This window comes from Engystomops pustulosus, chromosome 5 (assembly GCF_040894005.1).
Source record: "Engystomops pustulosus chromosome 5, aEngPut4.maternal, whole genome shotgun sequence".
NCBI classification, from domain to species: domain Eukaryota; kingdom Metazoa; phylum Chordata; class Amphibia; order Anura; family Leptodactylidae; genus Engystomops; species Engystomops pustulosus.
This window is the reverse complement of record NC_092415.1, coordinates 63,318,052-63,342,268: the sequence shown is the minus strand read 5'-3', so window position 1 is coordinate 63,342,268 and position 24,217 is coordinate 63,318,052. Positions and strand designations below refer to the sequence as shown.

The 24,217-nt window shown below is 45.8% G+C and overlaps 1 protein-coding gene across 1 annotated transcript; it reads right to left on the bottom strand.

The window, feature by feature from the left end:
- Positions 1–18,647: 18,647 nt before the first annotated feature.
- Positions 18,648–23,377, bottom strand: LOC140134026 (uncharacterized). Its single transcript, XM_072154690.1, has 3 exons — positions 22,615–23,377; positions 19,657–21,097; positions 18,648–19,223 (listed from the first exon to the last, which is right to left on the bottom strand). Exons 1-2 carry the CDS (start codon positions 23,363–23,365, stop codon positions 19,824–19,826), a joined length of 2,025 nt encoding a protein of 674 aa, XP_072010791.1. The 5' UTR covers positions 23,366–23,377; the 3' UTR covers positions 18,648–19,223; positions 19,657–19,823.
- Positions 23,378–24,217: the final 840 nt, after the last annotated feature.

Below are 24,217 nucleotides of genomic sequence, written 5' to 3'. Positions count from 1 at the left end.
TCGCTCATCTCTAATGTTGAACCATAATATGTTTGATGTATGCCTGTGGACTATAATATCCACAAATGCTACAAAAATAGAGAGACAAAAGGGGGGAATTGTATCTGATGGCTAAAAATGAACAATTTAAAGTATAACATTGTTAGTGAAAAAATGTTTATTTGTATATTAGCAATTTCACACTGGACAAACATTTAAAAACACTTAAAAAGCACAAACATGATGTGCCTAAATCTGAGCATGGCCTGTTTGGGTTGTCTGCAGGGCATGCTGCAGCTACCTATCCCCTGGTGTGCCTATTGGTATTGGTGTTCAAAGTGTGCTGTATAATGTACGATGAGCATATGTAGTATATGTGGTCCGCTACCGTCCGCCACCATCTGGCTTCCTCAGGGGTAAATGTGTGTAGTTAAAGAGTGCTGTATTTAACCTCTATAGTGAGGTTAGTTAAGGGGTCTCACCTGTGTAGATGTTGGCGTTGGTGGGCTGGTAGTTGAGCGCGCGGTGTGGATATCCCGCGCATACGCCGGCCGAAGTCCCGCTAGACGGACACAATCCTCCACCTCCTTCTTGTGTCTGCCACGAGTCAGTTTACTTGGAAAAGAGGTACTGTGTACTAATGCAAATGAAGGTGTATGGAGGATTGTGTTGTATTATGATTTATTGACGATATTGTATTTTTATGGCAGGGATCCAGGGAAGACTGCATAGCCTTCATAGAAGAGCTTAATTCAAACAATATCAATGTCAAGCTGGTCCCCAATATTTCGGACATGATGGTGGATTTTCTGGATCTAAAGCTCATTTAAGAAGAAAACCGAATTATAACATCACTACATCGTAAGGAAACAGCCACTAACAATATACTACACTTTGAGAGCTTCCACCCCCGACACCTCAAGACAGGTATACCATACAGCCAGTTTCTCAGATTAAAAAGAATCCGCAAGATTTTAAACAACATGCTCAAGAACTAACAAGTCGATTAAAAGCTAGAGGCTATCCCCGGCAAATCATTTCCAACGCATACATGCGAACCTAAGGAATAAATAGGGAGCAGTTACTTATCCCAAAAAATAAAGAAGGATCAGCTCAAAATCAAGTAAGACTTATTACAACATACAATAATCAATGGCAAGAACTACATAAATTATTGGGCAAGAACTGGGGGATACTTAAAAGCGAATCCAGATTACAAGAGTTTATTAGCAATAGACCATCCTTGACAGCAAGAAGGGCAAAAAATCTCAAAGACAAGTTAACAAGAAGTCACTTTGTCAAACCCATGATTACAACAACAGGAGGACATAGGCTAAAAGGAACATTTTCATGTGGGGAGTGCAATATTTGTCAATATATGGCAAATACAGATACATTCACAAATCCTGCCCACAATACGAATTACAAAGCAAAGGATTACATTAACTGTAAAACGAAGAATGTCATCTATGCCATCGAATGCCCGTGTTAAAAAATCTATGTGGGACAAACATCACAACCATTAAAGAAACAAGTTCAGCAGCACTTCAACAATTAATACAGCTAGAAGACATTTCAAGAAGGAGAAGCACTTAACCTCAGTAGCCATGCACTTTCTAAAATAACCATAACTTACAAAAATGTAAAAATTTATGGTCTGGAAAAAATCACCACAAATAGCAGAGGAGGCAAAACTACGCCCATTTTGCTACAGAGGGAATCCAGGTGAATTTATGACCTCAAAACACTAACACCGCAGGGACTCAATGAAGAATGGCTATTTACAGGATATTACAAACAGGTATGAAACACACTTTAACTAATACAGAACAGACATATATCCCATATATCCCCTACAGTATACTACAATCATCATGCACAAAGGCACTACAACAAGACCCAAACAAATGATTTTGGACTATACCTACAGTCACACATACCAACAAACACCCATAAAGCCAAACATTGGCATCATATACACAATTCACAGACTAAGACAGGTCTTCACGGTTAAAAGTTTTATGATTGATTTTTCACACGTATTGTCACCAGTTTTTGATTTTTTTCAGACACTTCAACTAAGACACACCAAGTAGAGGAATTTTTTACCAGATGACACGACAAAGAAGTAAGGAATCACGAGGAACACCACAGAACACTGCCCACAAGAGATCAAAACAGTCACTCAAGAAGACGAAAAACAAAAGAAGAGAGTACAGATGAAGACTAGAGATGAGCGAGCACTAAAATGCTCAGGTACTCGTTATTCGAGACAAACTTTTCCCGATGCTCGAGTGCTCGTCTCGAATAACGAACCCCATTGAAGTCAATGGGAGACTCGAGCATTTTTCAAGGGGACCAAGGCTCTGCACAGGGAAGCTTGGCCAAACACCTGGGAACCTCAGAAAAGGATGGAAACACCACGGAAATGGACAGGAAACAGCAGGGGCAGCATGCATGGATGCCTCTGAGGCTGCTTAAACGCACCATTATGCCAAAATTATGGGCAACAGCATGGCCATGACAGAGTGACAGAATGAAGCTAGATAGCATCTAAAACATCCAATAATTGACCCTGACACTATAGGGGACGGCATGCAGAGGCAGCGGCAGCAGCGGCAGGCTAGAGAGTGGCATGGCGACATACCCTAAATGGACTCAGGCTTCAAACCAATGGGTGGCAGAGAGGAACCAAAGGAGGTGAGCAAGAAGCGCTCAAATAATATCGGTACATGATAAAAGTTTGCCAGTATATTTTGTGGATTACACAGCAGGGTGGCGACAAAGTTGACATGGAAGCCATGAAAACAACCCAAAATTCTGCCTGACACAGCTCGTTTGATAAGGGGACCATGTATGGAGGCAGTGAACTAGTAGTAGATTAAAGGTGCTGCAGTTAAAACTATGTTAGTTGGATCTTGGCATGTAGCTGGCGCTCTGCTGCCAGGCGAGCTTTCGCCAATCCAAGCCCCTGTCTCTAGGCTACTCCCCAAACAGCACTTCTAAGAACCTTTTGTATAAGATCAAGTGTAGTAGCGTTCTTATAAGTTTAGGATATGGCGGGTGAGGGGAATGTAAACAGATGCGCAAGAAGCGCTGAAATAATATTGGTAAATGATAAAAGTTTGCCAGTATATTTTGTGGATTACACAGCAGGGTGGCGACAAAGTTAACAAGTTTGTTGTGGAAGCCATGAAAACAACCCAAAATTCTGCCTGACACAGCTCGTTTGATAAGGGGACCATGTATGCCTACAGTTCATGCCAGTCGCTGCACTGGCTGCCAGTCTCCTTTCGAATACAGTTTAAAATAATAACCCTCATCCATAAAGCTCTGTATAATGCTGCACCCCCCTACCTCTCCTCTCTTATCTCAGTCTATCGCCCAACCCGTGCTCTTAGATCCGCCAGTGATCTTAGATTAACCTCTACCCTAGTGCGGACCTCCCACTCGCGTCTCCAAGACTTCTCTAGAGCTGCACCAATTCTATGGAATGCTCTGCCCCGGACTATCAGACTAATACCTAACCTCCAAAGTTTCAAACGTGCTCTTAAAACCCATTTCTTTAGGCAAGCCTATAACACTCATTAACTGCATGAAGTTTTAACTCTTCTACTAACCCGTCCTGTGTCGTCCTCCCATCTGTTATCCAGCAACCAACAGGCACCAGACTTCTCTGCAGTCCCATTCACCCTGGACCTGGTATATAAGATGACGGCTGAGTGGTTCAAGCGACAGCAATTCCATTTATTATATTTTGTTCTATTCCCTAAGAAGAATGGCTTGACCATTAAATATTCTTTTACCTCGTGTTACCCCATCATCTTCATAAACCGTAAGCTCTGGCGAGCAGGGACCTCACTCCTGTTCCATACAAATGTTGTGCTCTGTTACATTACATTTGTATTTGTTTCCTATGATTTGTAAAGCGCTACGGAATATGATGGCGCTATATAAATAAAGATTATTATTATTATTATTATGGAGGCAGTGAACTAGTAGTAGATTAAAGGTGCTGCAGTTAAAACTATGTTAGTTGGATCTTGGGATGGAGCTGGCGCTCCGCTTCCAGGCGAGCTTTCGCCAATCCAAGCCCCTGTCTCTAGGCTACTCCCCAAACAGCACTTCTAAGAACCTTTTGTATAAGATCAAGTGTAGTAGCGTTCTTATAAGTTTGGGATATGGCGGGTGAGGGGAATGTAAGCAGATGCGCAAGAAGCGCTGAAATAATATCGGTAAATGATAAAAGTTTGCCAGTATATTTTGTGGATTACACAGCAGGGTGGCGACAAATTTAACAAGTTTGATGTGGAATGCCCTGTAATAGCTCTTGGGCGGTGTGCCTTTTATCGCCTAGGCTCAGCAGTTTGAGCACCGCCTGCTGTCGCTTAGCGACGGCACTGCTGCTGTGCCTAGAGCTACCGACTGATGGTGCCATGCCCACGGATGGTAATTCGGAGGAGGAGGAGGTGGAGGAGGGGTGGGAGGAGGAGGAGGTATAGTAGGCCTTTGAGACCTGGACCGAGGTAGGCCCCGCAATCCTCTGCGTCGGCAGTATATGACCAGCCCCAGGGTCAGACTCGGTCCCAGACTGAACAAAGTTAAGTGTAGTAGCGTTCTTATAAGTTTGGGATATGGCGGGTGAGGGGAATGTAAACAGATGCGCAAGAAGCGCTGAAATAATATCCGTAAATGGTAAAAGTTTGCCAGTATATTTTGTGGATAACACAGCAGGGTGGCGACAAAGTTAACAACTTTGATGTGGAATCCATGAAAACAACCCAAATTTCTGCCTGACACACCTCGTTTGATAAGGGGACGATGTATGGAGGCAGCTATATGGACGACTTTTGGAGGTAGCAATGGAGACAACGTGTGGAGGCTGCTATGGAGACAATTTAATTTGGATAGTGCCTGTATGTGGCAGTCCAAAAAAGTTTTCAAACCAGAGGAGCAGGTAGGTGGCCCTCCAGAAAAATGAAATAGATTGAGTGCCTGTATGTGGCAGTCCAAAAAAGTTTTCAAACCAGAGGAGCAGGTAGGTGGCCCTCCAGAAAAATGAAATAGATTGAGTGCCTGTATGTGGCAGTCCAAAAAAGTTTTCAAACCAGAGGAGCAGGTAGGTGGCCCTCCAGAAAAATGAAATAGATTGAGTGCCTGTATGTGGCAGTCCAAAAAAGTTTTCAAACTAGAGGAGCAGGTAGGTGGCCCTCCAGAAAAATGAAATAGATTGAGTGCCTGTATGTGGCAGTCCAAAAAAGTTTTCAAACTAGAGGAGCAGGTAGGTGGCCCTCCAGAAAAATGAAATAGATTGAGTGCCTGTATGTGGCAGTCCAAAAAAGTTTTCAAACCAGAGGAGCAGGTAGGTGGCCCTCCAGAAAAATTGAATAGATTGAGTGCCTGTATGTGGCACTCCCAAAAATTGTTTAAAACAGAGGACCGGGTAGGTGGCCCTCCAGAAAAATTAAATGCATAAAGTACTATAGCTAGAGCCAGTGGGCCCTGTCAAAAAATAGCCAGTTTCCTCTGCTTTAGTGTACAAAGAGGAGGAGAAGGAGGAAAATGAGGAGGAGGAGGAGTGCATAAATTATTCAGGTTGAGCTTCCTTCACCTGGTGGAGATTGGAAATTATGAGAAATCCAGGCTTTATTCATCTTAATAAGCGTCAGCCTGTCAGCGCTGTCAGTCGACAGGCGTGTACGCTTATCGGTGATGATGCCACCAGCTGCACTGAAAACCCGCTCGGACAAGATGCTAGCGGCAGGGCAGGCAAGAACCTCCAAGGCGTACAGCGCCAGTTCGTGCCACATGTCCAGCTTTGAAACCCAGTAGTTGTAGGGAGCTGTGTGATCATTTAGGACGATGGTATGGTCAGCTACGTACTCCCTCACCATCTTTCTGTAAAGATCAGCGCTACTCTGCCGAGACTGGGGACAGGTGACAGTGTCTTGCTGGGGTGACATAAAGCTGGCAAAAGCCTTGTAAAGCGTACCCTTGCCAGTGCTGGACAAGCTGCCTGCTCGCCTACTCTCCCTCGCTACTTGTCCCGCAGAACTACGCACTCTGCCGCTAGCGCTGTCAGAACGGAAATAGTGTTTCAGCTTGTGCACCAGGGCCTGCTGGTATTCATGCATTCTCACACTCCTTTCCTCTCCAGGGATGAGAGTGGAAAGATTTTGCTTGTACCGTGGGTCCAGGAGAGTGAATAACCAGTAATCGGTGCTGGAATAAATTCTTTGAACGTGAGGGTCACGGGATAGGCAGCCTAGCATGAAATCTGCCATATGCGCCAGAGTACCAACGCGTAAGAATTCACTCCCCTCACTCCCCTCACTGGCCTGACTGTCCATTTCCTCCTCCTCCAACTCCTCTTCTTCTGCCCATACACGCTGAACAGTGAAGGACTGAACAATGGTCCCCTCTTGTGTCTCGCCAACATTCTCCTCCTCTTCCTCCTCATCCTCCTCCACCTCCTCCGATATGCGCTGAGAAACAGACCTAAGGGTGCTTTGGCTATCAACAAGGGAATCTTCTTCCCCCGTCTCTTGTGACGAGCGCAAAGCTTCCGACTTCATGCTGATCAGAGAGTTTTTCAACAGGCCAAGCAGCGGGATGGTGAGGCTGATGATGGCGGCATCGCCACTGACCATCTGTGTTGACTCCTCGAAGTTACTCAGCACCTGACAGATATCAGACATCCACGTCCACTCCTCATTGTAGACTTGAGGAAGCTGACTGACCTGACTACCAGTTCTGGTGGAAGTTGACATCTGGCAGTCTACAATCCCTCTGCGCTGCTGGTAAACTCTGGATAACATGGTTAATGTTGAATTCCACCTCGTGGGCACGTCGCACAACAGTCGGTTGAGCGGGCAGTTGGAGGCGGCGCTGCGCTGCCCTGAGAGTGGCAGCATCTGTGCTGGACTTCCTGAAATGCGCACAGATGCGGCGCCCCTTCGTGAGCAAATCAGACAGATTGGGGTATGTCTTGAGGAAACGCTGAACTATCAGATTTAACACATGGGCCAGGCATGGCACATGTGTCAGTCTGCCGAGTTGCAGAGCCGTTACCAGGCTACGGCCGTTGTCACCAGGGCCGATTCTAGCATATTTGCTGCCTGAGGCGAATATTAAAATGCTGCCCCCCCCCCCCCGCGCTCCCTGTTAAGTAAATCCTTAAACTTTATTAACAAGTAACATCCCTACAGACAGCTCCCTGACACTGTGTGACTGACTACAGGATCTGAGAGGCATTAGTGACATCTAGTACCTTATAGATGACAATCTCTTCCATCAGGAGGACTTTATTCCGGGTTCTCCAATCCATGACGTATCACTGCTGAATTCATGGCCAGATACCTTCAGCTCCGTGCAGCATCTCCACCCGGCGTCCCTAAAAATACCACAGTCACTTACAGTATAAAGTCTCCTGGATAACAACACTGTGCTCCTAAATAATATATACCCCTCACAACACAACTGACCGCACGCTACCCCACATATAACACATCCCTTCATTATAAAGGGATAAAATCTTGCCCCACATGTACAGTCCCCTCCCATCTTAGTAATATACTGTATCCCATATACAGCCCCTGCAGCTAAGTAATATACTGTACCTGCTATATGCCCCCCCCAGCTTAGTACTATACTGTATCCCATATACAGCCCCTGCAGCTTAGTAATATACTGTACCTGATATACAGCCTAGTGATATAGTGATATATAATATATACAGCACCCCCCAGTATAAAATGATTCTGGCCCCATATAATATATACTGAATCCCCCCCCCCCCCAGTATAAAATAATTATAGCCCCAAATAATATCTATAGCATCCCCCCCAGTATAAAATATTTATAGCCCCAAATAATATCTATAGCATCCCCCCCAGTATAAAATAATTATAGCCCCAAATAATATCTATAGCATCCCCCCCAGTATAAAATAATTATAGCCCCAAATAATATCTATAGCATCCCCCCCAGTATAAAATAATTATAGCCCCAAATAATATCTATAGCATCCCCCCCAGTATAAAATAATTATAGCCCCAAATAATATCTATAGCATCCCCCCCCAGTATAAAATAATTATAGCCCCAAATAATATCTATAGCATCCCCCCCCCAGTATAAAATAATTATAGCCCCAAATAATATCTATAGCATCCCCCCAGTATAAAATAAGTATAGCCCCAAATCCCCAAATAAAATATACAGAACCCCCCCCCCCCCACCCCTAGTATAAAATAATTCTGGCCCCATATAATATCTATAGCATCCCCCCAGTATAAAACAATCATAGCCTCAAATAATATATATATATATATAGCATTCCCCCCAGTATAAAATAATCACGGTATAGCCCCAAATAATATAAATATATATTGCATCCCCCCCCCAGTATAAAATAATTATATCCCCAAATAAAATACATAGCATTCCATCATCCCCCCCACCCCAGTGTAAAATAATTCTGGCCCCATATGATGTATATAGCGCCCCCCCCCCCCCAGTATAAAATAATTATAGCCCCAAATAAAATACATAGCATTCCATCAAGCCCCCCCCCCAGTATAAAATAATTCTGGCCCCATATGATATATATATAGCGCCCCCCCCACTATTAATTATTAGCCACATTTAATTAATTAAATACATGAAAAATAATAAAAATCATACTCACCTGCAGGCAGCTGCTCCCTCGGCGCGCGGGTCCCGTCCTCATGCGGCTCTTCCGGCAGCCGCGGCTCTGCACAGTGACACAGGCGCGTGACGTCATGACGCCTGTGTCACTGCTTAGAACGGAGCGACGCAGCTGCCGGAAAGGCGCTGCGTCGCTCCGCATATAAATCGCGCCTGTGTCTTAAAGAGACAGGCGCGATTTATTTAGCTGGTGGGCGATTCGGGCGTTAATGGACGCCCGAATCGCCCACTTTAGAGCGGCGAATTTCGCCACCCTTTACAAGGACCCGCATTCTGCCGCCTAAAGCGAGATTTTCATCTCGCCTCATGGCAGATGCGGCCCTGGTTGTCACACACAACCATGCCTGGCTTCAGGTTCAGCGGTGCCAGCCACAGATCAGTCTGCGCCGTGATGCCCTGTAATAGTTCTTGGGCGGTGTGCCTTTTATCGCCTAGGCTCAGCAGTTTGAGCACCGCCTGCTGTCGCTTAGCGACGGCACTGCTGCTGTGCCTAGAGCTAGCGACTGATGGCGCCATGCCCACGGATGGTAGTTCGGAGGAGGAGGTGGAGGAGGGGTGGGAGGAGGAGGAGGCATAGTATGCCTGAAAGACCTGGACCAAGGTAGGCCCCGCAATCCTCGACGTCGGCAGTATATGACCAGCCGCAGGGTCAGACTCGGTCCCAGCCTCCACCAAGTTAACCCAATGTGCCGTCAGCGATATATAGTGGCCCTGCCCGGCAGCACTCGTCCACGTGTCCGTGGTCAGGTGGACCTTGTCAGAAACGGCGTTGGTCAGGGCACGGATGATGTTGTCTGACACGTGCTGGTGCAGGGCTGGGACGGCACATCGGGAAAAGTAGTGGCGGCTGGGGACCGAATACCGAGGGGCGGCCGCCGCCATGAGGTTGCGAAAGGCCTCGGTCTCTACTAGCCTATAGGGCAGCATCTCCAGGCTAAGCAATCTGGAGATGTGGACATTAAGGGCTTGGGCGTGCGGGTGGGTTGCACTATATTTCCGTTTCCGCTCCAGCGTCTGGGGTATGGAGAGCTGAACGCTGGTGGATGCTGTGGAAGATCGTGGAGGCGACGATGGGGTTTTTGTGCCAGGGTCCTGGGCAGGGGGCTGACTATCAGCTGACACAGGGGAAGGAGCAGTGGTGTGCACGGCCGGAGGTGAACGGGCTTGGTGCCACTGAGTGGGGTGTTTAGCATTCATATGCCTGCGCATACTGGTGGTAGTTAAGCTAGTAGTGGTGGAACCCCTGCTGATCCTGGTTTGGCAAAGGTTGCACACCACAGTCCGTCGGTCAACCGGTGTTTCTTTAAAGAACCTCCAGACTTCTGAAAATCTAGCCCTTGCCACGGGAGCTTGACTACGGGCAACATTTGGCGCTGATGCACCTGCTCTGGCCCTGCCTCTCCGTCTGGCCCCACCACTGCCTCTTCCAACCTGTTCTGGTCAAGGACTCTCCTCCGTCTCAGAAGCACTGTGTTCACCCGGCCTCTCAACCCTGCTTGGGTCTGTCACCTCATCATCCTCCGATCCCTCAGTCTGCTCCCCCCTCGGACTTCCTGCCCTGACAACAACTTCACCACTGTCTGACAACCGTGTCTCCTCATCGTCGGACACCTCTTTACACACTTCTTCCACTACGTCAAGAAGGTCATCATCACCCACAGACTGCGACTGGTGGAAAACCTGGGCATCGGAAAATTGCTCAGCAGCAACCGGACAAGTGGTTTGTGACTGTGGGAAGGGTCCGGAAAACAGTTCCTCAGAGTATGCCGGTTCAAATGCCAAATTTTCCTGGGAGGGGGCAGACTGGGGGGGGAGGAGGCTGAGGTGCAGGAGCTGGAGGAGTGCCGATTTCGGTGACATGGGTGGACTGCGTGGAAGACTGACTGGTGGACAAATTGCTCGAAGCATTGTCGGCAATCCACGACATCACCTGTTCGCACTGTTCTGGCCTCAACAGTGCTCTACCACGAGTCCCAGTAACTTCAGACATGAACCTAGGGAGTGTAGCTCTGCGGTGTTCCCCTGCTCCCTCATCAGCAGGTGGTGTCTCACCCCGCCCAGGACCACAGCCTCTGACCCCTGCAGTAGTTGGACGCCCACGTCCCCGCCCTCGTCCTCTACCCCTAGCCCTCGGGTTAAACATTTTGAAAATGAAAGTTATAACTTTAATTTTTTTTAACTTTTTTTTGTGTTTTTTAGTTTTTGAAACCAAATGAAAAGCACACTGCTATGTATGAAAGCACACTGCTATGTGTGCCAGATGAGATGACGCTGAGTTATGAAAAAAAAAACGTAAAATAAAAAGGAAATGGCAGACTGTGCCTAATTGAAATCCAACCCCTAATAAATTTTCCCACTTCGGTCTTTGCGATGGATATGTGCGTCACTAAGCGCTAAACACAACGGTCGCAAGTCTCACTACAAATTCCTCACAATATGGTAGTAGATGCACTACATCAAGGACAGCCACCAGCAGATCAACCAGAAATAAAATATATAACGCTATTGTAGGCGTAAGTAAGCCGTTTGGATTCTCCTATGGCTATTTTCTAGCCAAGTATGAAAGCACACTGCTATGCCAGATGAGATGACGCTGAGTTATTAAAAAAATAAACGTAAAATAAAAAGAAACTGGCAGACTGTGCCTAATTGAAATCCAACCCCTAATAAATTTTCCCACTTCGGTCTTTGCGATGGATATGTGCGTCACTAAGCGGTAAACACAAAGGTTGCAAGTCTCACTACAAATTCCTCACAATTTGGTAGTAGATGCACTGCAGCAAGGACAGCCACCAGCAGATCAACCAGAAATAAAATATATATAACGCTATTGTAGGCGTAAGTAAGCCGTTTCGATTCTCCTATGGCTATTTTCTAGCCAAGTATGAAAGCACACTGCTATGCCAGATGAGATGACGCTGAGTTATGAAAAAATAAACGTAAAGTAAAAAGAAACTGGCAGACTGTGCCTAATTGAAATCAAACCCCTAATAAATTTTCCCACTTTGGTGTTTGAGGTGGATATGTGTGTCACTAAGAGCTAAACACAACGGTAGCAAGTCCCCCTGCAAATTCCTCACAATATGGTAGTAGCTGCAAATAAAAAAAAAAAAAAAGTATAACGTTATTGTAGCCCTAAGAAGGGCTGTTGGGTTCTTGTAGAATCACTCCTGCCTAACACTATTCTAATTGAACAGCCTAACCCTTTCCCTGACCAGCAGCAGCTCTCTCCCTAGCGGCATTCAGACACAGAATGATCCGAGCAGCGCAGGCAGGGGCTAGTCTATTCCAGGGTCACCTGATCTGGCCAGCCAACTACTGCTATCGACGTGTAAGGGTACCACGTCATGCTGGGTAGAGTGCAGAGTCTCCTGGCTTGTGACTGGCTCTGTTTCTGGCCGCCAAAAAGCAAAACGGCGGGAGCTGCCATTTTCTCGAGCGGGCGAAGTATTCGTCCGAGCAACGAGCAGTTTCGAGTACGCTAATGCTCGAACGAGCATCAAGCTCGGACCAGTATGTTCGCTCATCTCTAATGAAGACACTTTATAAAAGACTCACGTAACAATTTTTGAAATTCAGGCTCACATTTTCTTCTGTTCACGAAAAAGTTTAGTTTTTTAGCAAAAAATGCACAATTTTGGCCCTTTAAAGGGACTTTAAAGGGCAATTTAAATATATACTATGTATATACACTAATTATGCAATTTATAATTTATCTATTAATTACTGTATATTTATTTCAAAAGTCATTTACCTTATGTGCATATTTCTTCAAATATTAATAGATGTATACTTTTTTCTGTATTGTGACCTTTTTTAACCTGTAGCAATGCAACACATAATGATTGCCTATTTAGAGATTCACATATCCACAACATTAATTGACTGATATATTCCATTTCAAATTTGTACGTAACCATACCCTCTAATCTCAATACAACACAATCCTCCATACACCTTCATTTGCATTAGTACACGGTACCTGTTTTCCAAGTAAACTGTCTCTGTTACCTAAGCAACACACGCGCGGGTGGGTGGACCAAGTGTGTGCCGGTCGGGTCACGTGAGGCGGACACATGAAGGAGGTGGAGGATTGTGTCCGTCTGGCGGGACTTCGGACGGCGCATGCACGGGATATCCACACCGCGCGCTCAACTACCGGCCCACCAACGCCAACATCTACACAGGTGAGACCCCTTAACTAACCTCACTATAGAGGTTAAATACAGCACTCTTTAACTACACACGTTTACCCCTGAGGAAGCCAGACGGTGGCGGAACGCGTGGGGAGCAGAGCCCCTATCCCTAACTATTGGACATGGTGATATTGTCTCATTCATATTACATGGACCGTTTACTGTTTTAGTGCTGCATTTTTTTTAACTGAGAGCATAGAATTTTTATATTCCTAGCGGACCACATATACTACATATGCTCATCGTACATTATACAGCACTCTTTGAACACCAATACCAATAGGCACACCAGGGGATAGGTAGCTGCAGCATGCCCTGCAGACATCCCAAACAGGCCATGCTCAGATTTAGGCACATCATGTTTGTGCTTTTTAAGTGTTTTTAAATGTTTGTCCAGTGCGAAATTGCTAATATAAAAATAAACATTTTTTCACTAACAACGTTATACTTTAAATTGTTCATTTTTAGCCATCAGATACAATTGCCCCCTTTTGTCTCTCTATTTTTGAACCATAATATGTTATAGCATCTAGCAGCGAATCAGGACACACTAAAGGTAAAAGTGACATGGGGTGAAAAGATTGGTTCATGTTGACCTCATTCTTAATGGGAGCTGTGATTTTTTTATGGTGGAGACTCTTGGGTGCTCTTATACAACAACCTACGTTACCTGAATGTAATCCACTACCCAGCTGATGTTTGCTGTGCGATTTGCCCATCATTTGATGTACATGATAACAAAGCAACATATAACAACAAAAGTAGATGTGGAGCATAGTTTGATCCATTAAATGCTTTCAACCAGATGTTATCTGATGTTTGGTTAATTATCTTGTTCTCCATCCAATGCTCACATACATGATGAGCAAGAAACCCCAAAACTAACTTCCCCCCATACCCACTGAGACACTGACCAGAATGTGGTCACAACTATCTGTAGCACCTCTAGGAACATTAACAGTACAGTGCTTCCAGGATTTGAAACTTCTATTATAATATGAACTCATGTTTATGAATTTGGGAAATATTTAAGGCAATTCTGTGCTGAAGCTCCACAAAAGTTATTTCAATATTTAGGAAGACATCTGGATGAGAATGCAACTTTGCATGTTGTTAGGAAAACAGATTGGCTTACCTTTTACAATCACATAAAGACCATAGATATTTTAGATAATCCCTAGGTGAGATATCTTCTCTCTCCCTAATTATTTTGCGATGAGATCTATATATGGATATAATTTATACAGGACATCCATATATGTTTTTATATTTTATTAGTCAGAGAAGTTAAGGGAAGGAGCCAGAGGCTACCTTCAGAAGGTCTATGGACGCTAGGCAAACATGCCAGATGCTACCTGTTGGCAGTCCATTTGCAGTGGATGAAGGAGCCAGAGGCTACCTTCAGAAGGTCTGAGGACGCTAGGCAAACATGCCAGATGCTACCATTTGGCAGTCCATTTGCAGTGGTGGAAGAAGCCAGAGGCTACCTTCAGAAGGTCTATGGACGCTAGGCAAACATGCAAGATACTACCTGTTGGCAGTCCATTTGTGGTGGGTGAAGGAGCCAAAGGCTACCTTCAGAAGGTCTATGGACGCTAGGCAAACATGCAAGATACTACCTGTTGGCAGTCCATTTGTGGTGGGTGAAGGAGCCAGAGGCTACCTTTAGAAGGTCTATGGACGCTAGGCAAACATGCTAGATGCTACCTGTTGGCAGTCCATTTGCGGTGGGTGAAGGAACCAGAGGCTATTCTATTCCAATACCTATTTATTGCAGCTCCGGGAAGTGTGGGTAAAGTGGAGGCCACCTTAACAGAGCGCAGCAGAGGAAACAGTGTCTGGAGAATTTAGCCATGTTTCCGCCAGGCCCAGGAAAGCAGTTTCCAAGAAATAAAGAGGTCATGAATATCAGTGACTTTGTTGCATATGGAACGTGCATTCCATAATGCTCTACAGAGAGAGGGTGGAGGAGGTGGTGGAGAGCAGGTCAGGTGGATAGTTTGTAGATTAGAGTAGTCAGAAGAGATGTTGATATCGAGAATTCATTAGTAGGTGGGGGAATATTAGGATAATGGTGGAGATATAAGAATAGGGGGGACGATGATAGTAATTGCTATAAACAGCATTATTTGTGGCCAAGATTAGTGATGTGTTACTTACATAAAGTATGATGTGTTCAAATCCGGTTCAATCCTGGTTTAATTCTGCTCATTGCAGGAAATGCAAGATGCTACACTACCTGCTGGGGGTCCATTTGCGGTGGGTAAGGGTGCCAGAGGCTACCTTCAGAACGTCTCTGCAATTATCCTATGATGGATATACCCAGATGCTGTATTCATGAAGTTGGGCTGGGGAATTCTTATTTCCATCCAGCTAACCCCGTATTTAACTTCTTTATTTAAAGAGCATGTAAATGTTATATACCTTGCCCCTATACAATACATTTGTTTTACATGATACCTTTATAATGAACCCCTCAGATGCTGAAAAACAGCTGTCTCTTCTAGCCTAAACTCTACGGACACATATTGCAGTGAATGATCTGTATAATGAATGACAGAAATCATCAATTGTATTTAAAATCATCAAATGTATCTTTTATTTTATGATGGATCTATCTCCTGCTGTTGATGTTGGTGTTGTGCAGGGACAACCATCATTAATGTTTGGGACAATTTGAAGAGAAGCCAATTAACCTTTCAGTATATTTTTGGGATGTGGGAGGAAACCGGAGTGCCCGGAGGAAACCCACGCAAACACAGGGAGAATATACAAACTCCATGCAGCGCTGTCCATGAACTATCTGGACCCAGATGCTGCAAGGCCACAGTGCTAACCACTGAACCTCTGTGTTGCCCCAGGAAGGATTAGAAGACGTCTTGGTGGAAAATACCACAGGTCTTTATGACTTCTTCATGTGCTACCTTCTTGATTGGGTCTATGCTCTCGCTAATGGTAGAGCCTGATGGTCACTGATGGAGATTTTCATGGACGCTAGGCAAACATACAAGATGATTCCTGATGGCATTCCATTTACGGTGGGTGAAGGAGCCAGAAGCTACCTTCAGAAGGTCTATGGATGCTAGGCAAACATGCAAGATGCTACCTGTTGGCAGTCCATTTTCGGTGGGTGAAGGAGCCAGGGGCTACCTTCAGAAGGTCTATGGAAGCTAGGCAAACATGCAAGATGCTACCTGTTGGCAGTCCATTTTCGGTGGGTGAAGGAGCCAGGGGCTACCTTCAGAAGGTCTATGGACGCTAGGCAAACATGCTAGATGCTACCTGTTGGCAGTCCATTTGCGGTGGGTGAAGGAGCCAGAGGCTACCTTCAGAAGGTCTATGGACGCTAGGCAAACATGCTAGATGCTACCTGTTGGCAGTCCATTTTCGGTGGGTGAAGGAGCCAGAAGCTACCTAAAGAAGGTCTATGGACGCTAGGCAAACATGCAAGATGCTACCTGTTGGCAGTCCATTTTCGGTGGGTGAAGGAGCCAGGGGCTACCTTCAGAAGGTCTATGGACGCTAGGCAAACATGCAAGATGCTACCTGTTGGCAGTCCATTTTCGGTGGGTGAAGGAGCCAGGGGCTACCTTCAGAAGGTCTATGGACGCTAGGCAAACATGCAAGATGCTACCTGTTGGCAGTCCATTTTCGGTGGGTGAAGGAGCCAGAGGCTACCTTCAGAAGGTCTATGGACGCTAGGCAAGCATGCTAGGTGCTACCTTTAGGCAGTCCATTTGCGGTGCGTGAAGGAGCCTGGGGCTACCTTCAGAAGGTCTATGGACTCTAGGCAAACATGCTAGATGCTACCTCTTGGCAGTCCATTTGCGGTGGGTGAAGGAGCCAGAGGCTAACTTCAGAAGGTCTATGGACGCTAGGCAAACATGCTAGATGCTACCTGTTGGCAGTCCATTTGTGGTAGGTGAAGGAGCCAGAGGCTACCTTCAGAAGGTCTATGGACGCTAGGCAAACATGCTAGATGCTACCTCTTGGCAGTCCATTTGCGGTGGGTGAAGGAGCCAGAGGCTACCTTCAGAAGGTCTATGGACGCTAGGCAAACATGCCAGATGCTACCTTTAGGCAGTCCATTTGCGGTGGGTGAAGGAGCCAGAGGCTACCTTCAGAAGGTCTATGGACGCTAGGCAAACATGCTAGATGCTACCTTTAGGCAGTCCATTTGCGGTGCGTGAAGGAGCCAGGGGCTACCTTCAGAAGGTATATGGACTCTAGGCAAACATGCTAGATGCTACCTCTTGGCAGTCCATTTGCGGTGGGTGAAGGAGCCAGAGGTTAACTTCAGAAGGTCTATGGATGCTAGGCAAACATGCTAGATGCTACCTGTTGGCAGTCCATTTGTGGTAGGTGAAGGAGCCAGAGGCTACTTTCAGAAGGTCTATGGACGCTAGGCAAACATGCTAGATGCTACCTCTTGGCAGTCCATTTGCGGTGGGTGAAGGAGCCAGAGGCTACCTTCAGAAGGTCTATGGACGCTAGGCAAACATGCTAGATGCTACCTTTAGGCAGTCCATTTGCGGTGGGTGAAGGAGCCAGGGGCTACCTTCAGAAGGTCTATGGACGCTAGGCAAACATGCTAGATGCTACCTTTAGGCAGTCCATTTGCGGTGCGTGAAGGAGCCAGAGGCTACCTTCAGAAGGTCTATGGACGCTAGGCAAACATGCTAGATGCTACCTATTGGCAGTCCATTTGCGTTGGGTGAAGGAGCCAGAGGCTAACTTCAGAAGGTCTATCGACGCTAGGCAAACATGCTAGATGCTACCTATTGGCAGTCCATTTGCAGTGGGTGAAGGAGCCAGAGGCTAACTTCAGAAGGTCTATGGACGCTAGGAAAACATGCTAGATGCTACCTCTTTGCAGTCCATTTGCGGTGGGTGAAGGAGCCAGAGGCTACCTTCAGAAGGTCTATGGACGCTAGGCACACATGCTAGATGCTACCTCTTGGCAGTCCATTTGCGGTGGGTGAAGGAGCCAGAGGCTAACTTCAGAAGGTCTATGGACGCTAGGAAAACATGCTAGATGCTACCTCTTGGCAGTCCATTTGCGGTGGGTGAAGGAGCCAGAGGCTACCTTCAGAAGGTCTATGGACGCTAGGCAAACATGCTAGATGCTACCTATTGGCAGTCCATTTGCGGTGGGTGAAGGAGCCAGAGGCTAACTTCAGAAGGTCTATGGACGCTAGGCAAACATGCTAGATGCTACCTTTAGGCAGTCCATTTGCGGTGTTTGAAGGAGCCAGAGGCTACCTTCAGAAGGTCTATGGATGCTAGGCAAACATGCTAGATGCTACCTATTGGCAGTCCATTTTCGGTGGGTGAAGGAGCCAGAGGCTACCTTCAGAAGGTCTATGGACGCTAGGAAAACATGCTAGATGCTACCTATTGGCAGTCCATTTTCGGTGGGTGAAGGAGCCAGAGGCTACCTTCAGAAGGTCTATGGACGCTAGGAAAACATGCTAGATGCTACCTATTGGCAGTCCATTTGCGGTGGGTGAAGGAGCCAGAGGCTACCTTCAGAAGGTCTATGGACGCTAGGCACACATGCTAGATGCTACCTATTGGCAGTCCATTTGCGGTGGGTGAAGGAGCCAGAGGCTAACTTCAGAAGGTCTATGGACGCTAGGCAAACATGCTAGATGCTACCTCTTGGCAGTCCATTTGCGGTGGGTGAAGGAGCCAGAGGCTACCTTCAGAAGGTCTATGGACGCTAGGCAAACATGCTAGATGCTACCTATTGGCAGTCCATTTGCGGTGGGTGAAGGAGCCAGAGGCTAACTTCAGAAGGTCTATGGACGCTAGGCAAACATGCTAGATGCTACCTTTAGGCAGTCCATTTGCGGTGTTTGAAGGAGCCAGAGGCTACCTTCAGAAGGTCTATGGATGCTAGGCAAACATGCTAGATGCTACCTATTGGCAGTCCATTTTCGGTGGGTGAAGGAGCCAGAGGCTACCTTCAGAAGGTCTATGGACGCTAGGAAAACATGCTAGATGCTACCTCTTTGCAGTCCATTTGCGGTGGGTGAAGGAGCCAGAGGCTACCTTCAGAAGGTCTATGGACGCTAGGCAAACATGCTAGATGCTATCTATTTGCAGTCCATTTGCGGTGGGTGAAGGAGCCAGAGGCTAACTTCAGAAGGTCTATGGACGCTAGGCAAACATGCTAGATGCTACCTTTAGGCAGTCCATTTGCGGTGTGTGAAGGAGCAAGTTGCTACCTCATGTCAAATCCACGGGGGTGAAGGTGCATGACGCAACCTGCAGGTCAAGCTCGGTAAATGTCACACATTATGGAGGATACAGCGAGGACTTGAACTGGAGCGGTGATCTACAGAAACAACAGAAAATGTGTGTAAGTGATTATGACTAAACATGGAGCTCAGGATACAAATATACATGACACATCATCTTCTACCATACAAATCCAGAGACCTCATAATTGATTTATTGAAGTCTCTGCTCATTCTAGATTTGGGATTTCAGTAGCGGATCCTAAATCACTAGTTTATTCTATGCACATTTATATAGCAATGGCTATGGACACCTATCATTTCCATATTATACATCTTACAGGCAAGAGACTCATCTAACTGATTGTGGTTACCCTCTGCCTGTCAGTGTGTTAAGATAAGGCGGCAGCAGATACTTCTAATGATTAATACACATTAATACACAACCTGAAGAAAAATCATTCATTATATACACATCTTTGCACTGCGCACTACAATGAGAAGAGTAATGGATGTCGTCCTACTACTTACCTGCTCCATTGCAGTTGTGTTGCTTCCACTGATTATACTATACTGGTGGTCAAGCTGCAAGCTACATGGGCCTCTTGATGGAGTTATGGAGGAACTAGGAGATTGGGATGAAGAATTCGGCTGGGAGCAATGGGCCATCCACCACCATTGTCCTTGGATTGTTCTTATTATTGGGATGACCATCTGCTAAAGAGTGTGGCCACCCAGTTCCTGGTGATGACAGGGTGATACTGTGTTGACCATTCTGGACATACAAAGCTGAACTGGTTGAACATATTTTGGTACTTAGATTTTATGTAGTGTGGTGGTTCAGCATAGTCCATAGTATCTTCCACATTGAGGTTAATGGCTTCTGACCTCAGGATCTCTGGTGGTGCCATCTTCCTAGCTTCCACATCTTCCCAGTTTATATCAGAGAAGAATTGATGTTCCCTGATGTCTCCTTTGACTCCAAGGCGATGGAACTGGTCTTTGCACAACAGTCCTTGTAAAATGCTGACTGTGTCAGGAGGAAGTGACTCTGGGAAGTGTGGTTCATGATTGAGGACAGATTGCTCACAATCTCTTGGGCCTTCTCCAGGGAATGGTAACGTTGCTGTCACCAGCCCATAGAGGATAACACCAATGGCAAAATAATCCACGGCTCTTCCATGTGGTAAGCCACAGATTATTTCTGGGGCTGCATATCCTGGTGTCCCCCTACAGTCATCTGTAATCATCTTAGCAACACCTTTCACAGCCAGGCCAAAATCAGTGATTTTGATATGGCCTTCTGTGGTCAGGAGCAGATTTTCTGGCTTTAGATCACGATGAAGAATCCCTTTGCTGTGGAGGAATTCTGCACCACAGACCACTTCTGCTATGATGAATCTTACAGTCGCTGTATCAAGAGGACTGATTTTTACAATAAGATCATACAGGTCCCCTCTAGTGGCCACTTCCATCACATAATAGACAAAGTTAAGGGTGTGGAAGGCGGCCAGCCCATGGATGAGAAATGGGCTAGCATGGGAGAGTTGAAGGATGTGGCGCTCTTCAAAGCTGCTGCCAGCTTCAGTGTAAACCCTTTTATCGATGACCTTGATGGCGACGCGCTCTCTGCGGATCCTATCTGTCGCCAGGTAGACTTGAGCAAAGCCTCCTTGACCCAGTGAGCGGTGGAACGTGAAGGACTCCAGTGATAGGGGCACGGTGGCAGCGGATGCTTGGGCAGAGGTGCCGGCTTCTACCACAGAGGTTTCAGCTGTGGTGTCCTGGTATCCGATGCTCGAAGATGACTGTGCAGACCTGCGGAGCTCCTCTCTGGTAGTAGGGTCAATAGAGCTGGGGTTACGGCGGACATCCTGTGCAGATCTACAAGTATCCATCTTCTTTCTGCAAGATTTTATGGTGTGCTGTTTCCCTTCATCATCCTTCTGGTCTTCTGTATGTGACATACTGGCTGTAAAAAACATATATACATATATCATGTCAGTGGAATGAGACATGGCATATTATCGCGGTAAATAAAACCACATTTTGCAGGGTGATAATACATTTTAGCAAATAGATTTGTGTCCAATATGTGTCACTATGTATAAATGTAAATTTACTGTCAACCAATCACTGCTTCTTTTAATCAGTGCAGTGTAAACATGGTCTAAACCAATGATGGCGAACCGTTTGGAGACCGAGTGCCCAAACTACAACCAATATCCACTTATTTACCGTGGATTGTCAACATGGCATTTTAAGCAGTAACTTACTGCTACCTGTTCTTCCACATCTTTCAATAGTATCGGCCGCCTGAGGCCACCAATACAGTTGAAAGAAGGAGAGAAAATTCAGTCTCTCATTGTAGCTTCTCTCCAGGGTCTCTCTGTAGAGAAAGAAGGATGAGCTTCAAAGATAATGCAGTTCTGTCAACACCTTCTCACTTTTCCCACAGTTCCAAACAGCCAATGAAGTGTGGCTTAAGTGGCCTGGGAATGCAGGAAGATTTGGTCCTATTTGGTGAACTCTGTCCTGGGACGATTGTCTGAGTGCCCACAGAAATGGCTTTGAGTGTCATCTCTGGCACCTGTGCCAAAGGTTCACAGCCAACAGATTAAATATCCATATGAACTACATACACCGATTGTGCTATGTCAGGGGTCCCAAAACTTTTTACATAGGGGGCCGTTCACTGTCCCCCTCAGACCGTTGGAGGGCCGGACTAACGTTTAAAAATAAATAGCGGTACATGTGACCGCATCCGTAATACACTGGGGCCCCCCTCAATAAATTATTTAATATACTGCACCCCCTTGTGAACTATTTTTATATATTGGCCCAATCAATTAATTAATGGATCAATTTATTATTAAATATACTGGGAGCCCTCTCCATTAATTATCGAATAATGCCCCCCCATTAATTACTAGACTGCCCCTCATAATTAATTATTTCTTATACCCCCCCACCATTAATTATTTCCTATTCTGCCCCTCATAATTAATTATTTCCTATGCTGCCGGTCATAATTAATTATTTCCTATTCTGCCTCTCATAATTAATTATTTCCTGTGCTGCCCCTGATAATTAATTATTTCCCATGCTGTCCCTGATAACTAATTATTTCCTTTGTTTCCCCTGATAATTAATGTTATATATTAAGGCCCCCGGCCGCCACAACCTTTCTCCTGCCGTTTTAGGTATACTCACCTCTCTGCGCTTCTTCTATCATTTTGCTGCGTCCGGTCAGGAAGGGGTGCGCGGCCGTGTGATGACGTTTCCGGCCGCATCGAGCACTATACAATGACGGGCAGGAGCTTCCTGTCCGGACGGACGGAAGCCCCTGCCCGACAGTCGAAGGCTCCAAGCGTCAGGGGCCGGTTAGAAACGGTCCGCGGGCCGCATGTGGCCCGCGGGCCGTAGTTTGGGGACCCCTGTGCTATGTGCAATAAACACTTCTTTGACATAGAAATAGTAAATTCCTACCTTTGCTGCCGTCCATACTGTCCTCGATGTTGATATGACTGGGTCCAGGGATCTCATTAGACGGTTCCTCATTGACGATATAGGTCCCTCTGTGTTTGAGACCAGCAATCCACCTTCGTGGTCGCCGGAGCAGGGCTAAGAAGCGGTTTCTTGGTCTACCCACAGCTTCTGCCTCTATTTCTTCATCCTCTGAGATTTTATTCTCCAGTTGTTCACCATTTTTGCTGTCCTCATCCAGTTTGCTGTAGTATTGGATGTACACTTCATCCAGGCTGTGGAGCTGCTCCTGTATCTGGTTATATTTTGTCAGGATGACTGGCTCCACCATGTTGCCTGTCTGATGATCCATGTTTTTTCTGACCACCTGGCTGACCCTTAGCAATTTTCTACCTTTGCTGTTGGCCATACTGTCCTCCATGTTGGTATGACTGGGTCCAGGGATCTCATTAGAAGGTTCCTCATTGACGATATAGGTTCCTCTGTGTTTGAGACCAGCAATCCACCTTCGTGGTCTCCGGAGCAGGGCTAAAAAGCGGTTTCTTGGTCTACGCATAGCTTTCTCCAGCTTCTTTGATGCCTGTGGTTGCACTTCTGCATCTGTTTCTTCATCCTCTGAGATTTTATTCTCCAGTTGTTCACCATTTTTGCTGTCCTCATCCTGTTTGCTGTAGTATTGGATGTACACTTCATCCAGGCTGTGGAGCTGCTCCTGGATCTGGTTATATTCTTTCAGGATGACCTGCTCCACCATGTTGCCTGTCTGATGATCCATGTTGTCTCTGACCACCTGGCTGCGTGTGCTGCCTTTTATACCTTAGCCAGGGGGCGGGACTACACTATCTTGCTCCTGATTGGTCAATTTTCAATGGGCGTGGCTATTTTCCTGCCTCCTGATTGGACAGTCAGCTGGAATTGATCTGGCATTATGATGTCATCAGCCATTGTGGGAGATTCTCTGTTATTGTGACATCATCATTCATGTGTTTTACAGTATGGTTACTGCATTTGGATTTATGTATGTGTGTACATACTGTATACACTATGTATATGTTACATGGTATATTAATATTGTGTATGTCCTGGTTTGGTTCCATGCACATCACACACATCACCTTCAGAAGAATACATAGAGAGAATTATCCCCAAATTATCTTCCCCCTTAGGCTGTAATTTATCTCACTATGTAGCCACTGATTAAAGCTATAATGAGAAAGGGGGTAACACACCGAAACTTCACCAGTTCTGGAATAAACTCTTCTTCACTTTTATCTGTTTGCATCTGGAGTTCAGCTTCTTTTTTTGGGATTTTATGGATAGATTAAAGTCAGTAGGTACATGGGAATTTTATACTGTATATTACAAACGCCATTATCTTTATTAAATATCTAGCAAGTGAACATAGCCTAATGTGGCGCTCATTCTAAACACCACATTCTTTCACTATATTTACACCAAACAACTTACCTGCTATAAATACATTGATTATATTATGTATAATGATACAATTGCCCCCACTAGAGAGCAGTAAATCATGATTAATGCAGCTTCTACTGAACTCAATGGAAGCTGGAATGATATCATTGCATTGAGCTAGTGGCACCTG

Coding starts and splice junctions, on each gene's coding strand:
- LOC140134026 (XM_072154690.1), bottom strand. CDS start 23,365: ATGGTGGAGCAGGTCATCCTGAAAGAATATAACCAGATCCAGGAGCAG. Junction 21,098..22,614: donor CAGTATGGACGGCAGCAAAG/GTAGGAATTTAC, acceptor TGTTTTTTACAG/CCAGTATGTCACATACAGAA.